Source organism: Oryzias melastigma, linkage group LG6, assembly GCF_002922805.2.
Source record: "Oryzias melastigma strain HK-1 linkage group LG6, ASM292280v2, whole genome shotgun sequence".
NCBI lineage: Eukaryota > Metazoa > Chordata > Actinopteri > Beloniformes > Adrianichthyidae > Oryzias > Oryzias melastigma.
Genome location: NC_050517.1, coordinates 29090188 through 29111664, shown reverse-complemented (window position 1 = coordinate 29111664; position 21477 = coordinate 29090188). Strand labels below are relative to the sequence as shown.

The 21477-nt window shown below is 38.2% G+C and overlaps 3 protein-coding genes across 3 annotated transcripts in view; 1 reads left to right on the top strand and 2 right to left on the bottom strand.

Moving 5' to 3' along the window:
• The window catches only part of LOC112151716 (chemokine-like protein TAFA-5), a 3185-nt gene extending 2446 nt beyond the window's left edge, over positions 1–739 (bottom strand). Inside the window, exon 1 of the mRNA XM_024280757.2 lies at positions 190–739. Coding sequence (XP_024136525.1) covers positions 190–274 — 85 coding nt within the window. The 5' untranslated portion in view covers positions 275–739. The remainder of the gene's footprint in view (positions 1–189) is intronic.
• Positions 740–2843: 2104 nt separating this feature from the next.
• On the top strand, positions 2844–7895 carry LOC112151714 (zona pellucida sperm-binding protein 3). Its single transcript, XM_024280755.2, has 9 exons — positions 2844–3045; positions 3908–4215; positions 5322–5434; positions 5504–5607; positions 5685–5862; positions 7099–7216; positions 7292–7374; positions 7437–7522; positions 7791–7895. The coding sequence occupies exons 1-9, from the start codon at positions 2889–2891 to the stop codon at positions 7862–7864; spliced, it is 1221 nt and encodes a 406-aa protein (XP_024136523.1). The 5' UTR covers positions 2844–2888; the 3' UTR covers positions 7865–7895.
• Positions 7896–12527: 4632 nt separating this feature from the next.
• On the bottom strand, positions 12528–21323 carry b3gnt9 (UDP-GlcNAc:betaGal beta-1,3-N-acetylglucosaminyltransferase 9). The gene is made up of 7 exons (XM_024282230.2): positions 19846–21323; positions 18968–19289; positions 18786–18905; positions 16343–16630; positions 13584–13825; positions 13255–13510; positions 12528–13189 (listed from the first exon to the last, which is right to left on the bottom strand). The coding sequence occupies exons 2-7, from the start codon at positions 19112–19114 to the stop codon at positions 12857–12859; spliced, it is 1386 nt and encodes a 461-aa protein (XP_024137998.1). The 5' UTR covers positions 19115–19289; positions 19846–21323; the 3' UTR covers positions 12528–12856.
• Positions 21324–21477: the final 154 nt, after the last annotated feature.

The window sequence follows — 21477 nt, the reverse complement described above, 5'->3', positions numbered from 1 at the left end:
GGGGTCCTCGCCCTGGGAGTAATTCAGTGTGGAACCGCCTCTGGTCAGGAGCTTCATTCACAGAATAAACCAGCAGTTTATTACCCTTTCCCGGACACGCGCATATCGGAGCTCTCATGGACAGAACCTCTTTTGGGTCCACTTTAAAGTTCTGGACTTTCCCAGTCAGAAACCCTCAAACATGCGTACCTTCCCAGTGGATCTTCTGGTGGAGTCTCAGCAGGGACAGCAGAGCTGCGGCGCTCAGAGCTGAAATCAGTGGAAGGAGCTGCATGGAGGCGCGCGCGCTGGAGGATTCAGTCCCATAGAGTCCACTGGGAGGTGTTCCTCACCCCCCTGACACCCCAACAGTCTTCTTCCAGATTTGGTTTTGCGAGATTTAAACCACAAACGCTGTTGGAAAAGGTTATTTTACCAGCAAGCGCGTGCGTCACGGTTCATTTTTGTGCGTAAAAGCGGCAGCTGAAGGCGCGTGCCTGGTCCAGAAGTTTGTGAATTCCTAACTAAACTTTCAGCTCCGAGCTGCACTGGAGGTGCTGTTGCGGGATGCTGCGTCTCCTCCACCGCATCCTCTGTTTTTCTGCTGCTCTGAGGTCCAGCAGAGTCTCCCGTGCGCGCGAATCACTGCTGACGTCACCGAAGGCTCTCGGGATGTTCGCAATCAGAGGAGCAGGAAATTCTGCTGTCAGACAAACAAACAAGAAGAAACACTAAAGGTAGCAGACATTCCTAATTATCTCCCATCATTGAAAATCCTGACTGTTGTTCCACATTTTTCCTTCTAAATTTTTTAAACACAAGTTTATTAAAACCCCAGAAACTACATGCTGACATCCCCATAATCAGAATATAGTTTTAATTTAGCTCAAACAGTGACCAATAACATGATCCTTCTAATGTTTTAGTGCTTTTAATGCAGATTTAATTAAATCTGCTCCAACGGGTTGAAGTGAACGAAAAGGGAAGTTTATTTGTATTTCATGTATAAAGACAACTCAAAGTGCTTAAAAACAATCAAAAGAAATAGTAAAGTGTGATCATTAATATAAGATTTACAAAAGTTAAAAATAACAGATTTTAACCTTTTAACAGCTGAGCTCCAGTGTTAACATTCTTAGAGTTACTGTATTTTACTTACTGTACTGCACTTTTGAGTTTTAAACCTTTAAAACGATCAACATGATTCCAGTAAATTTTGAAGGAAAACCGGCGTGAGCCGACAAAAATGTGTTGAAATGCTTAAAAAAAATGTTTTTTTCTTTCTTTTTTTTATTAATTCATTTTTTACTTTATTTATTAAGTTATTTATTTTTTATTTTAAAATGAACGATTTTATTTATTTTTATGTATTTATTTATTGTATTTTGTATTTAATTTTTTTTTTTAGAAAAGTGTCAAAATGTTGTAGTTTGATGTTTGATCGTGTTAACGGTTGAAAAGTTACAATATGCTAAAGATTTTGTGTTTAAGTGTCACCGGTGACGCCTCAGGTGTTAAAGAGTTAAAATTAAACATAGATAAACTGTGGATGTAAACTTCTGAACTCACACTAGTCTGCAACCTTCAACTCAGAAAAGCCACTCAGATTGATTTCTCATACAGCCCAGTAGGAGCCATAAAGTCTTCTTTCACCCTTTTTTCCAACTTTTGACAGAAATTCCTTTCAAAATAAAAGACATCCTGTCACAAATGATCATTTAAATGCAGTAAAAGCAATAGTAGCAAGTGTGATGTCAGCAGTGATTAAATAAAAAAAGTTAATTTAACTTTTGTTGGTGCATCTCTGACAAAAAAATGTGAATCTAACAAACCAAAATGAAATCCGAGCTAATTAAGTGACCCCTGCCATATTTTTTTAACACACTTAAAGGTCCTTAATTTTAAAGTTTGTTTAATAATCTGTGCACCTTAATACTGATTGTTCTTGATGACGTCTATTGATTTTTTTTTTTGCAGTACAGGACAGGATACATAAAAATTTTCAATTTTTTTCCATTTATTTTTTATTTTTATTTAATTAATTAATTATTTTTTATTTTATTGGTTTTATTTTATTTTATTTTTTAATTAAAAAAATGTAAAAAAAAATGTGTCAAACTGTTGTAGTTCGATGTTTAAATTAGTTGACTTTTTTCCTCCCTTTTACTGCTTTCTCACTTCTTCCTTTATAGTTACATTTTAAAATTTTGAAACTTTTTTCTCTTTAATAAAAGAACCACACAGAGGTTGCAGACTCCTGCACTAGTAAAATACAGCTGAGAACAGGTGAGTCTTTAACCTGGATTTAAATACACTGAGTGTTTCAGCTGATCTAAGGTTTTCTGGAAGTCTATTCCAGATCTGTGGAGCATAGAAGCTGAATGCAGCTTCTCCGTGTTATTTTCAACTCTAGGAACTGATAAAAGACTAGATCCAGATGACAGAGATCTTGCTGGTTCATACTGGGTCAACATGTCAGTCATGTATTTTGGTGCTAAACCATTCAAAATTATAAACCAGTAACAGAACTTTAAAGTCTATCCTCTGGCAGACAGGTAACCAGTGGAAAGACCTCAGAATTGGACTTATGTGGTCTACTTTCTGTGAGAACCCGAGCAGCAGAGTTTTGAATAAGCTGCATTTTCCTGATAAAAACATTATGACAGTCGTCAAGTCGACTACAGATAAAGTTTTTCCAGGTCCTGCTTAGACATCAGATTTTTGAGATCCATCTAAACTCATCTTGACACGTTTGTTTTGAGCTTCTGAGGGAAGAGAACTCCCTGAATCTGGAGGAGAGGACTCAATGACACACAGGTGGATCTCCATCAGACTCATCAGCTGTGGGCGGCTCTACAAAACCACAACCTGAACAGAGCCGCTTGTTTCAGACAGAACAGAGATTAAACATGATATGGTTTACAGCGGGCTCACTTGGCCTGTTCTGGGCAGTCTTTAGGGCTGTAGCCACAGCTCAGCTGGGTAATGAGAAAATGCTTTCAGGAGGTGTTCACAGCAGGATGCAACCTCAGAGACGATACCAGCTGGAAGCTTCACAGCCTCAAGGTGTGTCTGGATCCTAATGCAACTCTTTATACTCTCTCTGAAATTCAAGAAACTCTTTTCAGGTGTTTGTTCTCCAATGTGATGTCCACTTTAGAGGTGAAACATGAGTTAATTTCTTTCAAATATAAACTTGATTTAATATAATTTTCTAAAACTAATTTGGGCAAAACTAGAAATGACTTTTTAACAGTAAAAAAATGACTTTTTAACAGTAAAAGAGCCATTTGGATTGGATTTCTACTGATTAAAACCTAGAAGGAGCCACATAGTCTTACTTTAGCCTTTAGGAAATTTGGATTTTTTTTTTCTGTTTTTTTTTAAATTTTTTTTTTAATGTGAATTATGTATATTTTTTCATAACCAATGTTGTACAACACATGATAAAATGTGCTTTTAACAAAAAAAGTCCACCTTTTTACCAAAGTTTTGCTTTGCATATAAAATCAGTTCATTCTAGAGGTAACTTTGAGCGAACAAGACATATTCAGGTCAACAGGGATGTAAAAACCTACATAGTTTATCATTTATGTGCACGTCCACCAGCTTATAAATTTAATAAATGATAAGTAATCCTCACTATAAAAAGAATTGCAATTTTTATTTTATTTGTTTTTTGTTCTTTTTCCCCTCTTTGTTTTCAGCAGTCTTACACTGCTGGCTTTTGTTATTTTAGTTTGGGGTTGGTAGTCTTAGTTTGCGGACTTTGTTTTCTTTAGGTAGTTTTGGTTTGTCAGTTTTTTCTTTTGCTGGCTCTCTACTGCCCCCTGATGTTTCAAATGTTAAGACATTTCTGAAGCTTTTTTTGCCTCAGAATTTGAGTTCATGTTAAAGTCTTATTTTCTAAACCCAAATGTTCTCCCAGCCTTCCATCAAGAGAAACAGATTTTCAGCGAGCCTTTGACCTGGAGGTACCCTAACCCACCGGCCGAGGAGGAGCCTCACTTTCCTCCAAACTTTGAGCTCAGGGTTCCCACACCTGCGGAGAGTGTGAGCGTCTTGTGTGGGGAGAACACCGTTCGCGTGGAGGCCAAGAAAGACCTGATGGGGATCGGCAAACCTGTCCTGGCCTCAGATGTGACTCTGGGAGGGTGCGCTGCCACGGGGGAAGATTCTGAAGCCCAAGTCCTGATCTTTGAATCAGAGCTGCATGGCTGTGGCAGCCGGCTGCAGGTAAGAGTTTAAAGTCAAACTAAAAATGTTCTCTGTGCTGTCGGGTCAGTAATCTGCAGGAGAAACATTTGAGGTCGTCTGGTAAAATGCAGTTCTCTTAGTAGAATTGGCTTTTGAAACCCAGTTGAATTTTTTTGTTTATATAGAAATGTCTTTGATTCCAGAAAATGATTGTTTTTTTTTTTTTTTTGGTGCATTAGTGACGAGTTCTGTCGACCACTGCCAGTTTATTAAATGCCCTTGAATAGTTTTAGAACAGAAGTCTGCAACCTTCAACACCTAAAGAGTCATTCAGGTCCATTTCTTACTGACTACAATCCAGAAGGAGCCACAAACTCCTCTAACTCTAGAGCACTATCGCTGGGTAATTCTCACCTGAGCAAAAGTGTTTACATGATTTACAATATATTGCATTTTTCTGAGTGTCATGGGTCCCTGGGTAAAGTCTCACATATCCTGGGATTGGGTGGCCCTGAAGTCTCCAGTATCATTTTTTTATTGCCTTTACATAAATGTAAAGGAAAAAATTGCAGTGAAAAAAAAATTAAATGCTTTATAACTTTTGTCAGAGGTTTGCATGACATCCTTTCAAAATAAGACGCCCTGAACCAGATTTGATCTTAATGCAGCAAATGTAAATCGCCACGTGAGAGGAAAAAAGACATTTTATTTTACCATTGTTGGTGCATTTCAGCCCCCAAATTTTTTTAAGACGAGGAACCCAAAAATCCTTTAATTTTTCAGCAAAAGGAAATTGTCCTCATAATCTGATGTTACCCAGGTATGAATTTGGCCGTCTAATCTCAAACTGATTTTTGGTAAAAGTATCTGAAAAATCCATCAAAATGTTTTAGTGTGACTTTGATGAAGCTGCCTCGGTATTTTAATTTTAAAATAGATTTTTTTTTTTTTTTTAAATAAAAACCATGAGAGCCACCATAGAGGGTCAAAGAGCCACAGGTTGCCGACCCCTGTTTAGAACATGCATGTTTTTACTGACCTTGGATGTCCTTGTACCATAACCAGAGTGTTAGCTATGTTTACATTTAAAGTAGGGTCATCTGGACCCCATAAGCTTCAATCAACATTGTTTTCTCTTCTTTTAGATGTTTGAGGACACTTTCATCTACAGTTTCACGCTGTTCTATACTCCCAGCCCTTTGGGTTCAATCGTTCGGGGCCGAGATCTGTCCATCAACATCCAGTGTCACTACCAGAGGTCGGTTTCTTCATATACTCCCAGTTGTTTTAGAAATGTCAGTTTTTCAGGAGGAACGTCGTCTTTCAGGAAACATGACGTGAGCAGTGGGGCGCTGAAGCCAGACTGGTCTTCATACATTGACAGTAAGGAGTCCGAGGACAGTCTGTCTCTGTCCCTGCAGCTGATGTCTGGTGGGTTTGTCTTTGTACACCGTAGGAAGGACTTCTACACCACTGGCATCATTCATGATTCCTTCTTGTGTTGGCAGATGACTGGCAGTTCCCTCGCCCAGTTCACGAGTTCCTGCTGGGAGACATGATGAAGTTTGAGGCGTCGGTCAAACAGCTGCACCACACTCCCCTCAGAGTGAACGTGGAGAGCTGCGTGGCGACGGTGGTTCCAAATCCAGACGCTACTCCACGCTACGGTTTCCTGTTTAACAGCGGGTCAGTCGTCTCTTTACAGAAAACAAATCAAACATTAAATAATTCTGCAGATTTTGACTGAATAGAATATAGAGCTAAAATATTAGGTTGAAAAAGCTCGATTAACCAATTTCAATAAATCTGAGCTTAATGGATCAATAATCAGTCCATAAAACAGGGATGTAAAACTCATTTTGGTTCAGGGGCCACATTCAGTCAGAACTAAGTGGCCCATGGGCCGGACCCGTAACATGATGGCAAAATAACCTTTAGTCAACTTATCTGTAGCTTTGAATTTTCCAAACTCTCTTTTCAACATTTTTAAAGTAACCATTTGTGGTCTGGAGCATTGGTCCCCAACCACCGGGCCGCGGACCGGCGCCGGTCTGTGGATCCCTTGTTACTGGGGTGCAGAAGAACTAATAAATTACACTTTCTTTAATTTTTTTAATTTTTATTTATTTTTTTTAATGAGAAATCTTTTATTTTGAAAATCGACAGAATTCTCTCCTATATATATTCAAAACATAGATTATTAATGTACTTCAAAACAAATGTGTAAACCGTCTAAATTAAATTGAGTGGAACGACAGAATCTGAAATTCTTAATTGACTCATTTTAGGCTCTGGATCGAATTGATTCTGGAAATTACCAATACCCAGCCCTACTAAAAAAAATTGAACTTGTCTGGATTTTTTTTTTCCCCGTTACCACCATTTTTATTTATTGGCTGCTTGTTAAAACATAAAAAATTCTTAGATTAATCAAATTAAAAAACTTTGACCTACAAATCAGTCTTGCTTCTACTATCTGGAGCATGTTTAGTGGATGTAGTAAAAAAAACAAACGTACTTTAAACCAAAAACACTTTAGCGGGCGAAACAATTTACACATTTACTTTTGTCAGGTAATTTTTGTCGATATAATATACCCAACAAGTATTTCTCATAAATAGATCAAAATTTGTGGGTTTTTTTTCTCTCTACTGTGCTTTATGTAACAAAATGGAAAATAAAAGCATAGGAAGATAGTATAACATGCTTGAAAAAATTACAAAAAATAAATATACCTTTATTTTCATCTTGAGATTTAAACTTGTCAGGCAATACCTCCATCTCAAAAGAACTGAAAAGCTTTACTCATTTTGGATATCAGATTTTTTTCTTATCTATTGGTTGGAGTCTGGAATGGTTCCTTCTACAACAGTTTCCACAGAGAATTAACCTTGTTTCTTTTTATTATTTTCTTTGGCTCAGGTGTCTCCTCGACAGCAAGCTGACTGGCTCCAGCTCGCGCTTTCTCCCTCGGACTCACGATGACAAACTGCAGTTTGAGGTGGAGGCTTTCAGGTTTGAGCACGATGAAGGTGGCATGGTGAGTAGAGAAGTGAATATTTTAGGACTCTAAGACTAGTTTACTAATGTTTTTTTTTTTCCCTAATTTCCTCAGCTTTACATCACCTGCAGCCTTCGGGCTGTAGCTGCTACTGCTCCCATTAGTGCCACAGACAAGGCCTGCTCATTCTCCAACGGGTGAGACGAATATTAAACTTTAAGGAGATCTGCATGCACAAAGCTTACAGTATGTTTGACAGGTGGAGGGAAGCTAGCGGTAACCACCGTGCATGCTCCTGCTGCGACTCAGACTGTGGGAATGTGGATGGCATCCTTGGAAAAACCAGTAAGTTTCTTACTAGAATCTTTAACATACTCTAACTTTTCAAATGTTGACTCGGTCAACATAATTGCATTAGATTTTGAAGGAGAAAAGCCACTTTTCTCCAAAATCTACTGCAATTATGTTGATCGTGTCAACCATTGAAAAGAACAAACACTAAAGAGTTAATACTTGTTCATATTATGTCTTTGAACCCAGCGTCAAGTAAAAATCAAGTGTTTTTTTTAATGAATTGTCTTGAATGAAAAACTTTACTTTTTTCTCCTCTTAGGTACTCATTTAAGACAGAATGCACTTATTGGACCAATTGTGGTAAAAGAGAGCTCTCAGATGAAGAACCTTTAGCCAATAAATCTTATCTAATGTATAAACCTTGTATTTTGAGATTCATTTCTGGCATTCTTTAAAGTTGGCACATCCGGTCACTACAGCAATGGAGCTTTTACTGATTTTCAGTTATTTTTTGGGTCCTTTTGTAGCTACACAGTTGGGCAGTAGCGACGAACAGGTCTATTTATTTACTAGGACTATTAAAGAATTGGCTTATCTAACTCTACAACTTTGTATTTGAATAGAGTTCAGCCAGATATAATTGGGGGGGGGGGGGTCCACAGCCAAGACGAATCAGCGGCGCAGTCAGTCAGTCAAGAGCAAATGATTCACCAGGAATCTGGAACAACACATGAATCCCACTGCACCAACTAGAAGCACAGAGAACCAAATTTAACTAGAAAAATTGCATTACCTCCGATAATGCATGTGTGAATGCATTATCGCACTAATGTAGTTGTTGTAAATCGCGTAAATTGCTTAAATTTGCAGTAATTGCTTAAATTGTGTAACGTGTATTAAGTGCTTAAAGTGTGTAAAGTGTGTAAAGTGCTTAAGTTGCATTAACTAGCATTAAAAGCTTAAATTGCGTTAATTTGCGTAAATTGCGTGAAAATCGTAAAATGTACGAATACCAAAAGTTCGTGCATTAATGTCCTGAACGTGCTGAACGTTTTGATACCAATATTGTAAAAGTTTTAAGGTGCAGTAAAAAGTTTAAAATTTTCCCATTGACTTAACATAGGGCTGAAAATTCGCATAAATTGCGTAATATCGCGAAAACTGTAAAATTTGCGAAAACCAAAAATACAAGCAGTAATGTCCTTAACGTGCTGAACGTTTTGATACCAAGATTGTGTAAATCGCATAAAGTGTGCTTGAGTTTTTACGTGCCGAAAAACGTACGGAAGAAAAAATGAAGAATCTCAATAGTGTGAATGCATTGAATGCATTCACACAATAATTAATAGAGAACAGAACAACGGAGCTAATGCGGACAATATTGATGATAAATCAGTAAAATGTAGTGTATCAATATAAATCAAGATCTACAACGGAGGGAATCAACCCTAGAGCATGTAAATGTACCATCTCCTGCATCTGAAATTGATATTGTCAGTGGAGATGGTGTATCAAGATGGTCACCACCTCCCATTAACCTCTTGCACGTGTCTACAATGGCTAATCTGCAAGGAAGTTACAAGAAAAAATGACCAAACTATCAATCATGATACAGCAAGTTGTACATCTTTACTTCGAATATGCCAAGTTATGTAATTATTTTAAAAAAAAGGATTTATGTTGATGCATGGAATACAATAAAATGACAATTGACTGACTTGAGGTTACATGGTCTTAAATCCCTGCTGTATCAAATTTGAAACGCAATTTTCAACATGACTTTATTAAAATATGGTTTATGAAATTCTACTTTTTTGATTGCATCAACTCATTAAGGTTTCATTTTTATTTAGCAAAGTTCAACAATTTCTAGAACATGGAGGCCTTAAAGTGTTACCTCCAATGAGTGAACTACTGCCCCCTGGTGGATTGTCTGTTCACTGCATGTATCTGATAGTATACATCAGGTTTTTCAGGAGAAAAATACACAACTCCTGTTGAGGGCTGACAAACTTGTGCATCAAATATGATACTTTTGGCGTTGTAGGGTATAAACACGTTTCTTTTTCTGCACATGAAATGAGTTTTGTTTTCTCTTTGGTAGGAAATAGTTTTAGACTTAGAAGTGGGATTTTCCTCTGATCCCTAAAGACAGATCAATGAATCATGGATGAGGATGGAAATACAACACGGACTTCAACCACAAAAATCCAGCAGGGACTTGGAACAGGACCTCACTGTTTTAAAAGGATACTTCTAACAATTTTTTTTCCTCATTTCCAAACCTAGATTTGGTTACATTAAAGCTTTTCATACATACATATAGAAAAATTGCCAATTTATTCAAACAAGTCCTAAAAAACATTGATTTTGTCCTTTTTAAACTTGAAAATTTTGACTTCAGAATTTAAAGTAATTAAACTTAGGCCTTCTGTTTTTCTTTCTCCTAGATCTAGAGGACTTCTGTCAACCACAACGTTTATTTAAACGGCACATAAAAAAAAAAAAAAAGTTGACTTAGAGTACTGTAATAACCATGAAATAATAAAGACGGGTAATATCTGAAGTAAAGCGAGCTTTCATGCCGTCAACAGAGCTAACCCACTTTTATAACAAAGTTTGAGCAGAAACTAAACTTTCGCTCTGAATTGGGATGAGTCGTTTTTCTCTATCTTTTTTGTAGACCAACATCTAAACCGTTCTGGACCAACCGTTTGCTTAATGTGTGGCCATTTTCAAGCTAATTGAACCTCCAGAGAAGTGATTAGGTGCTTCATGAAGGCGTTTTATTTTTTGGCTCGTGTTTTTTTTTTTTTTGTTTCTCTGTTAGTGGTGTTGGAGGGGAAACTTTTAGGGGACTTTAAAGCTTATCGAAACCCTTTCTGCTGTCTGCCAAATCCAACATAAAGTTTGAACATTAACAGACTGGGATACTATTTAGGTAACAGAGTCCAACGCTCCAGGAAGCTAGTCTTGATCTGTGCGCTATAACAATTTTTTTTTGCCTTTGATTTATCATATTTTGTAATTTTTATTATTTCATTGAAATGTTTACATTTTTATTCACAGTCAAGCAAATTTATCAAAGTCACGCTTCTCAAAACTTTTTTTTTCTTCAGCCGCTTAATACTTTCTATTTTTCTGCTCCAAATGACTGGAAGACATTTAAACCGTATTCAAAGTTTGATCATTAATTTGTTCAGAAACTTCATCAGGTCATTGTTTATTCTAGCTTCTAATACAGAATCTAACTTTGCTGTGAATGTATTTGTCTCTATTATTTCTTTGACTTTAATATTGTCAGTTTAAATCTTTTTTGGGTTAATTATACTAGTAGAGGGTTGATTCTGAAGTCCTGACTGAGGATCATTGGGGTAGATAAGCCCAGAAATTGTGGAAGGAATGTGCATCAGGAATCTGAGATCCTGAACTCCTCCTGTGATGGACAGATTTCACTGTTACACTACAGACTGTAAAGTTTCAGATACATGAGGATTATATTTGTATGAACCTTTTTATATTTTTGGAGGCTTGGAGCTTTTCTTGCTCTGCTACTTTTTTAAACATGTTCTTGCTCGTCCTCATTTGTCTTCATTATATTAGTTCGAGTTATAAACTGACCAATCAGATGTCTCAATAAAGACTCATGTTTGGTGACCCACATCAGTAAAAGGGCAGACACCGCTCCAGTTTTTGCATTTCTCTGGCTCCCAGAGCATTACACAATCGATTTTAAACAGATTTGTTCTGACTTTTAACATTATCTCTGAACATCTAATATTCTTAGATCCTTAGGTTTTCAGCAGAGGCTCCAAACGGCTCCGACCTACTTCTGGTGGCTCACCTGACTCCATCTATAGACCGTCATGGCTCAAATCTCGTGAGTCAGTTACTTACTGACGGGGCAGCAACAAAGTCTTTCCATTTCTGAATTTGGAGCCCCAAAGAGTAGATGCTTCCCCAGGTGCACCCAAATTCTTTCAGCTCGGCTTCTACTGTTCAGCTCCAGGTGATCTTGGGCCGTCCTCTTTTTTTCTTTTTCCACTTGGTGTCAGTGAAGTGCAGTCTTGGAGATAATTGTTGTCTTAAGTCTCATAAGCTGCAACTCGAATCTCGTGGGTCGTGACTGGTCAACAGTTGGACAGCTATCAGTTTATGCTACAGGTAGGAAAATCTCAGGAGGTAGGACAAATCCATGGAAGTTTTTTAAGCAAGCTTTATGTCCGTTTTTGGGCTCTACATACAAAACAGTCCCATTGAAAGTTAAATCATTTAAACTTTGACCAATCAGGTACTTGGATTTAGTCGTGATGTACGGGTAGTGTACTTGTGTAAATCATGACATCCCCAGGTGTAACGCTACATTCCCACCAGGTTTAGAAACGATCATTAAAGCGCCCACTTTTAGTGAAAAATCTAAATTAACGTGTTTATGCAGGTTTTGGACTTCTGTGTTCAAAATTCTTGCGTTTTTGCAACACTACACACATTTTTAAGTCAGTTTTTGGGCTCTGTCTACAAAAAATGCTTGGCCATTAAACGCACATTGATGGTTAAACCAGATTACACTTTTTCTGTACGTAGCTTTTTATCATTCTGTTTTTGGGTGTCGTGCTTTTTACTTTAATTTTAATTTGTGTATATACGTTTTAATTTCTTTTTCTTCTCTCACTGAATAATGTTTTGATTTATTGATCTTTGATTTGTCACAAAGACAAATTCCTCGTTTGGGTAAAATCGTACTTGCCAATAAAGCTGCTTCGGATTCTAGTCAGGGACTGGGATTTAGTAGAAATGAGGGATTTCTAAAATACCAACTGTGTGAAAAGTCATCATGTAGGAGAAATGAATAATTGTGGTTCAGCTGGAATTATATGAAGCCTGGAGCTAGATTCATGAGATTTGAACCGCTTTGACATTTCACACCAAGCCTCTTCCAACTGTGAGCACATGCGCTAAAAGTGCGTTCAAGAATGCCAGTTTAGCCCCAGACACACCCAGTGTGTACGAAGCTCCGGGTGACCTTTCGCTCCATGAAAGGTGCCTTCAAATTAAATGATTTCCTGTTAATTTTATTGTCAGTCACGAAATAAAACACACGAGTCGCTCTGGATCTAACAAAATCAAAAGTCAATTCACAAACTTTCAGGAATTGGAGAGTTCAGGTGAATTCCTTGTGTGTAAATCTCAGGAATTCTTTGAGGTTAGACCTGCTAACGTCTGTGTGGAATCAGTTTCTAAGATCACCAAATCCATCCCATAATCTTAAGGATTCGGCTGGTTGTTCACCATTGAAAGTTCATTTTTGGCATCTTTTGCCGTCTTGAATCAAACTCCATGAGACTCGGCTCAGACTCGGACAACTTCCCGTCCTCCAGACGGTCTCTAGTGCGTCACGAACACCTTCCTCTCACTGTAGTCCTCCTCCTCCTCCGTCTTCGTCCTCCATCTGAACGAGCTGGCCCTCAGGCTGCTCCGCCGGTGGCAGCTCAGCTTGGGGTCGTGCAGAAGGTTCCACATGAGCCAGATCTGAGGAACGGTGAGGCTGTGGACCACCATCAGCTCTTTGTAGAAGCAGGGGTCGAACGTCTGGAGGTGAGGCGCCGCGGACGGCCGCGAGATCCCAAAGGTCCGAAAGCCCTCGTGGCGATACGGTTTGACGCCGATCAGCTGGAGGCACATTCCCAGGAAGACGTCATCGATCGGGAACAACTCCACCTGGAAACATTTCCCGTGTTACCATGGCTACACGCTCCGAACGGAATGCAGGACAAAGACGGTACCTTCTGACAAGCAGAGCTGAGCCTCCGAGCGGTGAGTCCCGACATCACAAAGCCTCCTCCTCCAGCGTAGTTGGGGTACAGACCGCCCCCATACACCGACTCTGGGACGTAATACTTGGAAGTGCGTCTGCGAATGGGTTTGGCGTTGACGATTATATCGCCGACAAACAAATCCTGGTCCGGTTTGTGGCTGTGAAGCATCTCCAGAATGTTTTCCACGTTCACGTAGACGTCAGCATCGCCTTTGAAGATGAACCTGGACGAAGAAGCACCAAAGTGTCAAGAGAGTCCCAAGACTTCATATCTCGGCTTCATCAACACCGACTGACTGGACGTGAGGGCAGCTGCTGTTGACCCATTCCAGAAAATGGGTTTCCTTCAGCGTCAGGTTGAAGAACGTGTCCTCAAAATCCCACAGCAGGACGTCCTTGAAGGTTTGGCTCTCGTAGGCCAGGAGCCGATCCCAGAGAGGCAGGGCGGCGCCACTCCCGGGAACGCCCAGAAGGAACACGGTCCGGATGGAAACGCCGTGGTCAAATCGGCCCTCCTGACCCCACGTCCGACGCACCACCTGCAGGAAATCCGGACGTTCTCGTGAAAAAAACTGACTTTGTCCTTGATGTTGTTTTAAACACAAATATATTTAAAAAGACAAATGTATTTATTTCAACAATACATTACTTAATATTCTTGACTTTGGTTAAAACAAAAGGGGACAAAAAAAAAGAAATGTTAATATCTCTGCCCCATTTAACAAAACCAAACTATTTTAACCAAATATATTTCTTTGTAATACTAAATAAATATATCAAATTACTGGCAAAAGCAACAAAAGCTGATAAAAAACAAAAAGACAAACAAAAAAACCCAAATGTCTCAGAATTTTTTTAATATAACTTTTTCCCAATATCTTTATAGTTCTTATAGTTTATAATGTCTGAGAATTTGTTGTTTAAGATTTTTAAAAAATGTATTTTATTGATTTTATTGATTTCTGAAGATTAATCCATTATCTAAAACCATGCACTGAAACACTTTTTTTCATTAATTTTTGTTCTGAAAATAGATTTTTTAACACATAATTCTTCATTTCATAAAGTGATCAAAGTATTTGGTGCCACTCCGTTGAGGAAAATGGTCCTTAATTGTCCCTTTAATAGATAGACATTGACAAAAATAATAAGAAATCAACATTTACTGTAAATAAAAGCACAAAAACTGAAATCTTTTTAGAAACCGACTAATGATGGTTGATCAGAAACGTTCTGGCAGTAGAGATTAATCTAAAGTGTCCTCCTCTCTGTAGATGTCTGTTTTAAGGGTAACATATAGTGACTTTTGGTGAATCACTTTAAACATAGAACACATAGAAGACTAGCATGCTACATGTAGAGCTTTAAGACCCACTCCAATGAAAATTGTGTTTTTAAAATGTTCTTGTAGCATTTTTGTCACAATGGAGGCCGTGTATGAAACGAGTTAAGAATACAAGTGTGTTTTCTACCTTTCTTGACAGCAGAAAGGTAGTTTGTCGTCTCTGGGTTGGTGGAGTGCTCCTGCCTCAGGTGGAGGAGTTTAAGGATTCATGAATAAGGGAGAGCGACAGGCGGATTGGAGCGGCATCACTTGTTAAAGCGGATGCTGCTCCGGTTCGTTGTGGTGAAGAGAGAGCTGAGCCAGAAAGGCAAAGCTCTCAATTTACCGGTCGATGATCATTCCAGCGCTCGCCTATGGTCATGAGCTCTGGGTCATGGAGGAGGGAAGACTCGAGACAGCAGTGTCAGATCTGATCATCTAGAGCTTTTGGAGTCTCCTAAATGTATTTTGGCAAGATTCAGAGAGGATATCCCAACAGTTGAGACAAGACTGAAGCTTTATAGAAGCTCTTTGTTCGTATCACTAAAAAGGAAGTCAACAAAAGAAAGATTATCCCTGCTGTGAACATGGAGGTGGCTGGGTCATGGTCTGGGGCTGCTGCATTTGTGCCGGTTCAATTCATATCAGTTATATTTATATAACCCAATTTCTCACAAGAGGTGTCTCATTGGGCTTCACATCGGTAATTGTACAAACATAAAGTCAGACATAAAATATTAACAACAGCTAAACTAAACTAAACATACTAAGCTAAACTGGGCATCCCTTCCTTTAGACACTCCTAAAAAGAAGAAGAAAAAAAAAAAATCTTGTGAAAGTCCACATGAAACACCTAGAGGAGGGATCCTCTCGGACCACGACTCACAGCCAGGACTGTTCGGTTCAATGAAACGTTGAGGCTATCCGACTATCTGGAGCCAAATGTTCTGCTGAGTGTCTTACAACAGAATAATGAATAAGAGTAATGCCAAACATCAGCAGAAGGAGCTGAAAAGTCAGGAGAAGACGACATTTAAAGGGTGACCAAACATGGAAGTTAGAGGCTGACTCCACCCACAGCCAAAACCTGAAAATCCAGTCAGAGGGGCGGGGCTTAGGGGCTGGACTGTTATCATTACTGGAGCTGCAGATCATGATGTCAGACTACTGAAACTTACATGGTTTGACCAATCAAAAAAATTCAACTGTAATACCTCAATTCAACCATTAGGGGGCAGCCCACAGACGGTTTTTCATTACATTTTCAAGAATTAAACATTTTTATTTTCATTTATCAAAAATTTGGCAAAATAATCACTTTTAAAGCTCCATTTATAGAGGTCAACAGCCCAAAAAAAGTTATTTGTGGTTTGGTTCCCCTTTAAAGTCCCACTTTGATCGGCTTTTGATCCATTTTCAGTGATCTTTTAATTATGATTGTGCCGTTTTTAGCCAAAATAAGAAAGCCTTTATTGTTTCCTTGGACATAGATTCTGCAGGGCAAGAGATGTGGGCGGGACTGTTGCCATGAACAACTTCGCCCCCTTTCCCTCCCTGTTGCAGGGATATATTGGGGTGAGTCTTTAAATACTTGAAGGCCAAAATCCCTGTTAAGAGATGACGAAGTTTTTCTTTTTGGAACAATTTGATTTCAAAAATCTCATTTAAAAAAGGGGTGCAACAAAAACATGAAACTACTATCATTTTTTGTCTTTCATTAGTCTGGTTTTACCTGCCGTTTGTCAAAATCTGCAGCCGTGGACTTGACTGCGATCAGCATGTAGGGAAAGTCCTCCTCGCCGGCTCCTCCTCCCGTCTGACACTTCTGAGGCTGGTCGATGAGCAGCTGGAAGCGCCTCTTGTCCTTCTCTCTCAGGTAAGTCTGAAAGTCGAACAGCGGCAGCGTGGGCTGCAGCCCGGCGGGACTGGTTGGAGCAGTTTTCTTTCTCTGGGACTTGATCTTGCGTTTGGATTTGGTTTGCAGAGGTGCAGAGCTGAGCTCCGGCTTGCAGAACGGCAGCTGAAAGACACAAATATTTGTGGTCATTGGTTGCATACCTTTTATGATATCTTGGAGCTTCTCTTCAGTTCACAGATTTATTTATCTTTGGATTTCTTTCATTTCCTGCTTTTCAAAACCTCACATCCGCTTTTGTTTTGAGACAGAGCTCCCATCTTCATTCCAGCCCGTTTTTCATTCACTGCATGTTTTCTGCTCATCTGCTTCCAGTTACGACGTCCTTCTAGTTTATCAGAGTCTGAACCGGAGGATCATCTGAATCACGCACAATCAGGAATAACTCATGAAAAATAAACCTTGGGTTATCTTTCTGTTCTATCCAAGAGTCAGATCTGAACCCAAATAAAAAGATACTGAAAAATAATGTATAAATTCACATCAAACGTGCAAAATTGTGTTCATTTTTTACTCAATGTGTGTTTAAATGCCACAAAAAAAGTGTCATCCTTTGTAATTATTTGCATTAATTTACATATTCATGTGCTACACAGAAAAAATTGTTGTTGTGACTTAGAGAGTTCTAAATGTCAGAAAGCGACAGTTATGACGCTGTTTTAGGACGTTTTCTCGCTCTCTTTTATTTTTTAACCTTGATTTAGTTTTGTGGACTTTTATCTGTCTGAACTAATAAACCTGCAGTACGTGGAACCAGCTGTCTGCCTGTTTGTGACAGCTACAATCACATGGTCATTTACAAATAAATAAATAAATATTCAGTCGGTTTTTAGTACTTTAATCGTGCTGTTTTTTTTTGTTGTTTCGATCCCTTTTTCACATAAATCGAACTATCTGATCCGCGGTTCTGTCACGGTAACACGACCAGACACCGCTGGGCAAAGGAAAGAGATGTAAATCCTGATCGTCACGATAGGTTAAATAAATCATCAGTTCAGAGAGAAAGTTCACCTCTTACCACTTGTTTTTGTCCAGAAGATGAAGGAAAACGTCGTTTTAAAGTTTCTTATTGCTGTATGTCAGCGTCTGTTTTCTTGGAGTAATACTGCAGACATTAAAGTGTTTAGAGTTCTGCTTATCTCACTGCTGATGTGTTTTGTGCTCACAAATTACACTTCTGGATTAACACTTTATACATTTAAATATTTCAGACAGTAAAAATGAAGGAAGAATTTCTCTCTGGCCTGTTTTTGTTCAAAATCTGCATATTGTCAGGTCGTTATTTTAAATAAGAACATGTTTGTGATAGCTTACCTGGTTGAATAAAGATAAATAAAACATGGTTATCAAATTTACAGAGTAAAACACTGTGATTAATTATAATTAAACACAACACAAGAGTGTGATTAATCAGATTTTTTTAAATCGGTTGACAGCCTTATTTCAAAATAAACACTCTAAATGTACAGTTTTGTGTGTAATTTCCTTTTGTAAAAATAATAAGGGGTCGGCAAATACTATAACTAAAATAAAGTTAATTGCGATTATTTTTTTTCATTTTTTTGCTGTTAATTTTTATTTATTTTTTTTTTTTTTAGCGATTCCCGATCCTACTTTTTTTTAGATGCAAAACGTGAATGACTAAAGCTCCAATGTTTAATGTTTTTTTTCTTTAATTCATGATTATGACTTTTTTTTTTTTTTGCCAAAATTCAAAATCTTGAGTCGTTTTCAGGGACATAGTTTCTGCAGAGCGGCTGGAGTTCATTAGAGATTCACCTCTGAGTTGTGGCACAGAGGAAGCACGCCTCCACTTCCCGTCACCCATCTATTAAACCCTCTCCCGCTTGCTTACAGCCCCTCACACCCCCAATCTAAAATCACTGGTGCAATAAAAGTGGCGAGCAATTTTGTAAATATCCAGTCGTACAGTAATGAGCCAAGCAAAGACGTTCATGGATCTATTTTTTTTCAAACAGCCATTTTTAGCTGGTTCTGACTCACAGCAATTTGAATACTCAAAAATTCCAAAAGTAATCTTCATTTTCTTTTTTCATCTCTCCTCCATCATGAGGAAAAATGCCACAAAAAAAGTTCAAGACACTAAAAACTGAGCATGTTTTAACGTTTTCTCACAGTTTGAGGGGCTTCAATCTGGAGATGTCATATAAATGGACTTAAAAACATTAAATACAGTTGTTGAAAAAGTTCTAAACTTGTTTGCACTGATTACAGCTGAACAAAAAAGTCGAGGCCTCACCGCTCCAGACTCTGTGGCCGCTTTGGCCCCTCTGGCCCCCAGCAGAGTCCTGCTGGAGCTGGTGGAGCTGTGGATCTCCAGCTTCCACGCAGGTGAGCTCCACCTGGACGGCAGAATGACCTGCAGACGGGGTGGACAGTCAGACTGAAGATTTGTCGACGGCGGATCAGATTCCTGGTTACCTGGCGGGTGTAGAGCAGCAGACAGAAGAGCACCAGCAGCACCAGCGTGCACGCCACATCCCCCTTCACGTGGAAGACCCTCCTCATCATCACCACCTTCCTCAGCATCTTCAGAGGACCTGAGCTACAAACCCGACAGAGGTGCATCTTGGGACAGCGGAGGGAGTTGCTGCCTGAAGCTTTTGCTCATTTTTCTTGGCTCTGCAGTTTTTTTCTCTGTTCTGGGCTGGAAAAATTCCCCCAGCTGCTTCCTCACAGCTCACGCACACATGTTACGGCCATCTCTGCTGTGGGCTTTGGTTTGATTTCCATCGTCAGTAGGCTACAAAACAAAAGCAACACACAAGATGAATCATAGAGTCTAAAAAATCTGCTGAGCTGCACAAAAGCATGACGAACATTAAATTATTCTTTCTTTCTATATTTGGAGACCTTCATAGTTCTATACTTGGACCATTTTTTTCTAATTATATAAGATTTCTTAAGAGTTAAATGACAAAAACACTTCTTTGATCCACATAATAATGATCTGCTGAATAGTTTCAACAGAAGGAAAGAAAATTCCCCCAAAGTTAATTAAAGATGCAACAAGAGGTCCACAAATGATGCATTAAAACCAATTTAACAACAGTTAACTAAATGAAAAAAAGTTTAGTGAGTCTTTTTTGTCATTATTTTTTAATAGATGAAGATGAATCGATGATCTCTGGTTGTTTATGTGTTCGTTTTTCCTGAAGATCTCCAGCAGTTTCTCCTTTAACTTCCCAAAACTCATCAGAACTCGTTCAGAAACGTCAAAGTTCTCCCTAAAAACACTCGAACTCATTAAGGTTCTCCATAATTTAATTTAAAGAAAAACACAAAAACGATAAACTTACCAGAAAAGAAGATCTGATGATTCTGAGAGGAACGACGATGATGTTGCGTTCAGGGATGCAGCGAAAAAAAGGATTTCACAGCTTCAACTTTGCCTTAAGGTTTTACTTTGATTTTTTAAATAAATAAACCAATTTTTAAACAGGAAGTTTGGTGTTTTGCCCACGAATGATGAAAATATGATCCAAAATGATTATAAAGTTTCCTTAAGGGATCAAACAAAATATAATAAAAAATAAATTAATTAAAATAAACACAAAACTGCAAACATATGATCAAATATAATATCACATACATGTGTTTGTGTCTGGCAAAACAAGTATTTATAGCATTTTTTTATAAATTGAAAAAAAAAAAAAACGAAAAATATGTTGTGTTTAAGTGATTGTGTCTAAAAAGCGTTTAAAATAATTTTACTATAAATACGTAATTAAACAGATAGAAAAATAAACAATCAATTTAATGAATTGAATGTTATATAAATTGGTGTGTGAGTGAGTTCGTGTGTCTAAAAGAATGTTTTCCTCCCACTGTTAGGAGAGTCATTCTGAATTCCGAGGGTCAGTGAACGCATCTTCTCTTCTCTCTGCTCCTACCACGTGACCAGAGCAGACCTGGTCCAGATGCCAGCACAGCATCTGGATCTGTAAGGAGAGGAAGAGGGCAAAGAACGAGGAGAAACTACAGCTCTGAGTTGAGCGCTTTTTTAGTCTTTTTTCAGATCATGTTTTTGTAAAGAAATGTTTAAATAGATTTTATTACTTCTGTAGTCACGGCAACCAACAAACTAAACACATCAATAGAAGTTTCACATTCTGATATAATTGTGCAAAAGTCTCATTCATGTTTCATATTTTTCATGTTTTGTGCCTTTTTTTTAAATTGTAGGTCAGAGTTCAGAGTCTGAAATTTTCTGTAAAAAAACACTCAAAAGAAAAACATTTTTTAAAATCAAATTAGAAAACTTTAGTTAAATATTATCATTTTTTAAAATTAAGTTTGGATTCTCAGAGATTAAAAAAAGTCAAGTTCATCTATTTTTGGAGCACAAAAAAAACCAAGCATTAAAACATTTGTATGCTCCCTGACATTTTTGAAAAATAATAAAAAAAATTGATGAATCGAAAAGGGAAGCAACAATCGGACCTGAAGAGATTCATTTTAACCTGGAGGGTTTGTTTTGTGTATTCTTTTGCTGTTTTCAAGTTGTTGCTGTTTACATTGCAGCTGGTTTCAAGGGGTGGAGCTTACCTGAGGTTCAGGTGAAGCGGCTCTAATCTTTAGACTGTATATAAGAATAATTATTTTTACAGTCAATGCTCTAATCACATTAACTTGTAGGCTGAGTCTGCCCCCTTGTGGCAGCGAACTGCATCAAAGCCTACAGTTAATGTACTATAAAATAATGAAAAATCTTTTTGCTCCCAGATGATTTAAAACAAATTTCTAACAAAATAGGTTGGAACATGATGCAGAGAGAAGTCACTTTAAGCAAAAAAGTTGTGGAATAAAAAGATCCATTCATAACATCTGTTCAAAGTTCTGGAAGAAAATGACAATTCATGCAAAAGCTCGGCAGACCAGCGGCACCTGGAGGGTGATGGGCGCCATGATGAAGTCAAGCAGCAGAGATA

Coding starts and splice junctions, on each gene's coding strand:
- LOC112151714 (XM_024280755.2), top strand. CDS start 2,889: ATGATATGGTTTACAGCGGGCTCACTTGGCCTGTTCTGGGCAGTCTTT. Junction 5,863..7,098: donor GGTTTCCTGTTTAACAGCGG/GTCAGTCGTCTC, acceptor TCTTTGGCTCAG/GTGTCTCCTCGACAGCAAGC. Junction 7,375..7,436: donor GCCTGCTCATTCTCCAACGG/GTGAGACGAATA, acceptor TATGTTTGACAG/GTGGAGGGAAGCTAGCGGTA.
- b3gnt9 (XM_024282230.2), bottom strand. CDS start 19,114: ATGCACCTCTGTCGGGTTTGTAGCTCAGGTCCTCTGAAGATGCTGAGG. Junction 18,906..18,967: donor TGCTGCTCTACACCCGCCAG/GTAACCAGGAAT, acceptor CCCCGTCTGCAG/GTCATTCTGCCGTCCAGGTG. Junction 16,631..18,785: donor CGGCCACAGAGTCTGGAGCG/GTGAGGCCTCGA, acceptor TGTGTCTTTCAG/CTGCCGTTCTGCAAGCCGGA.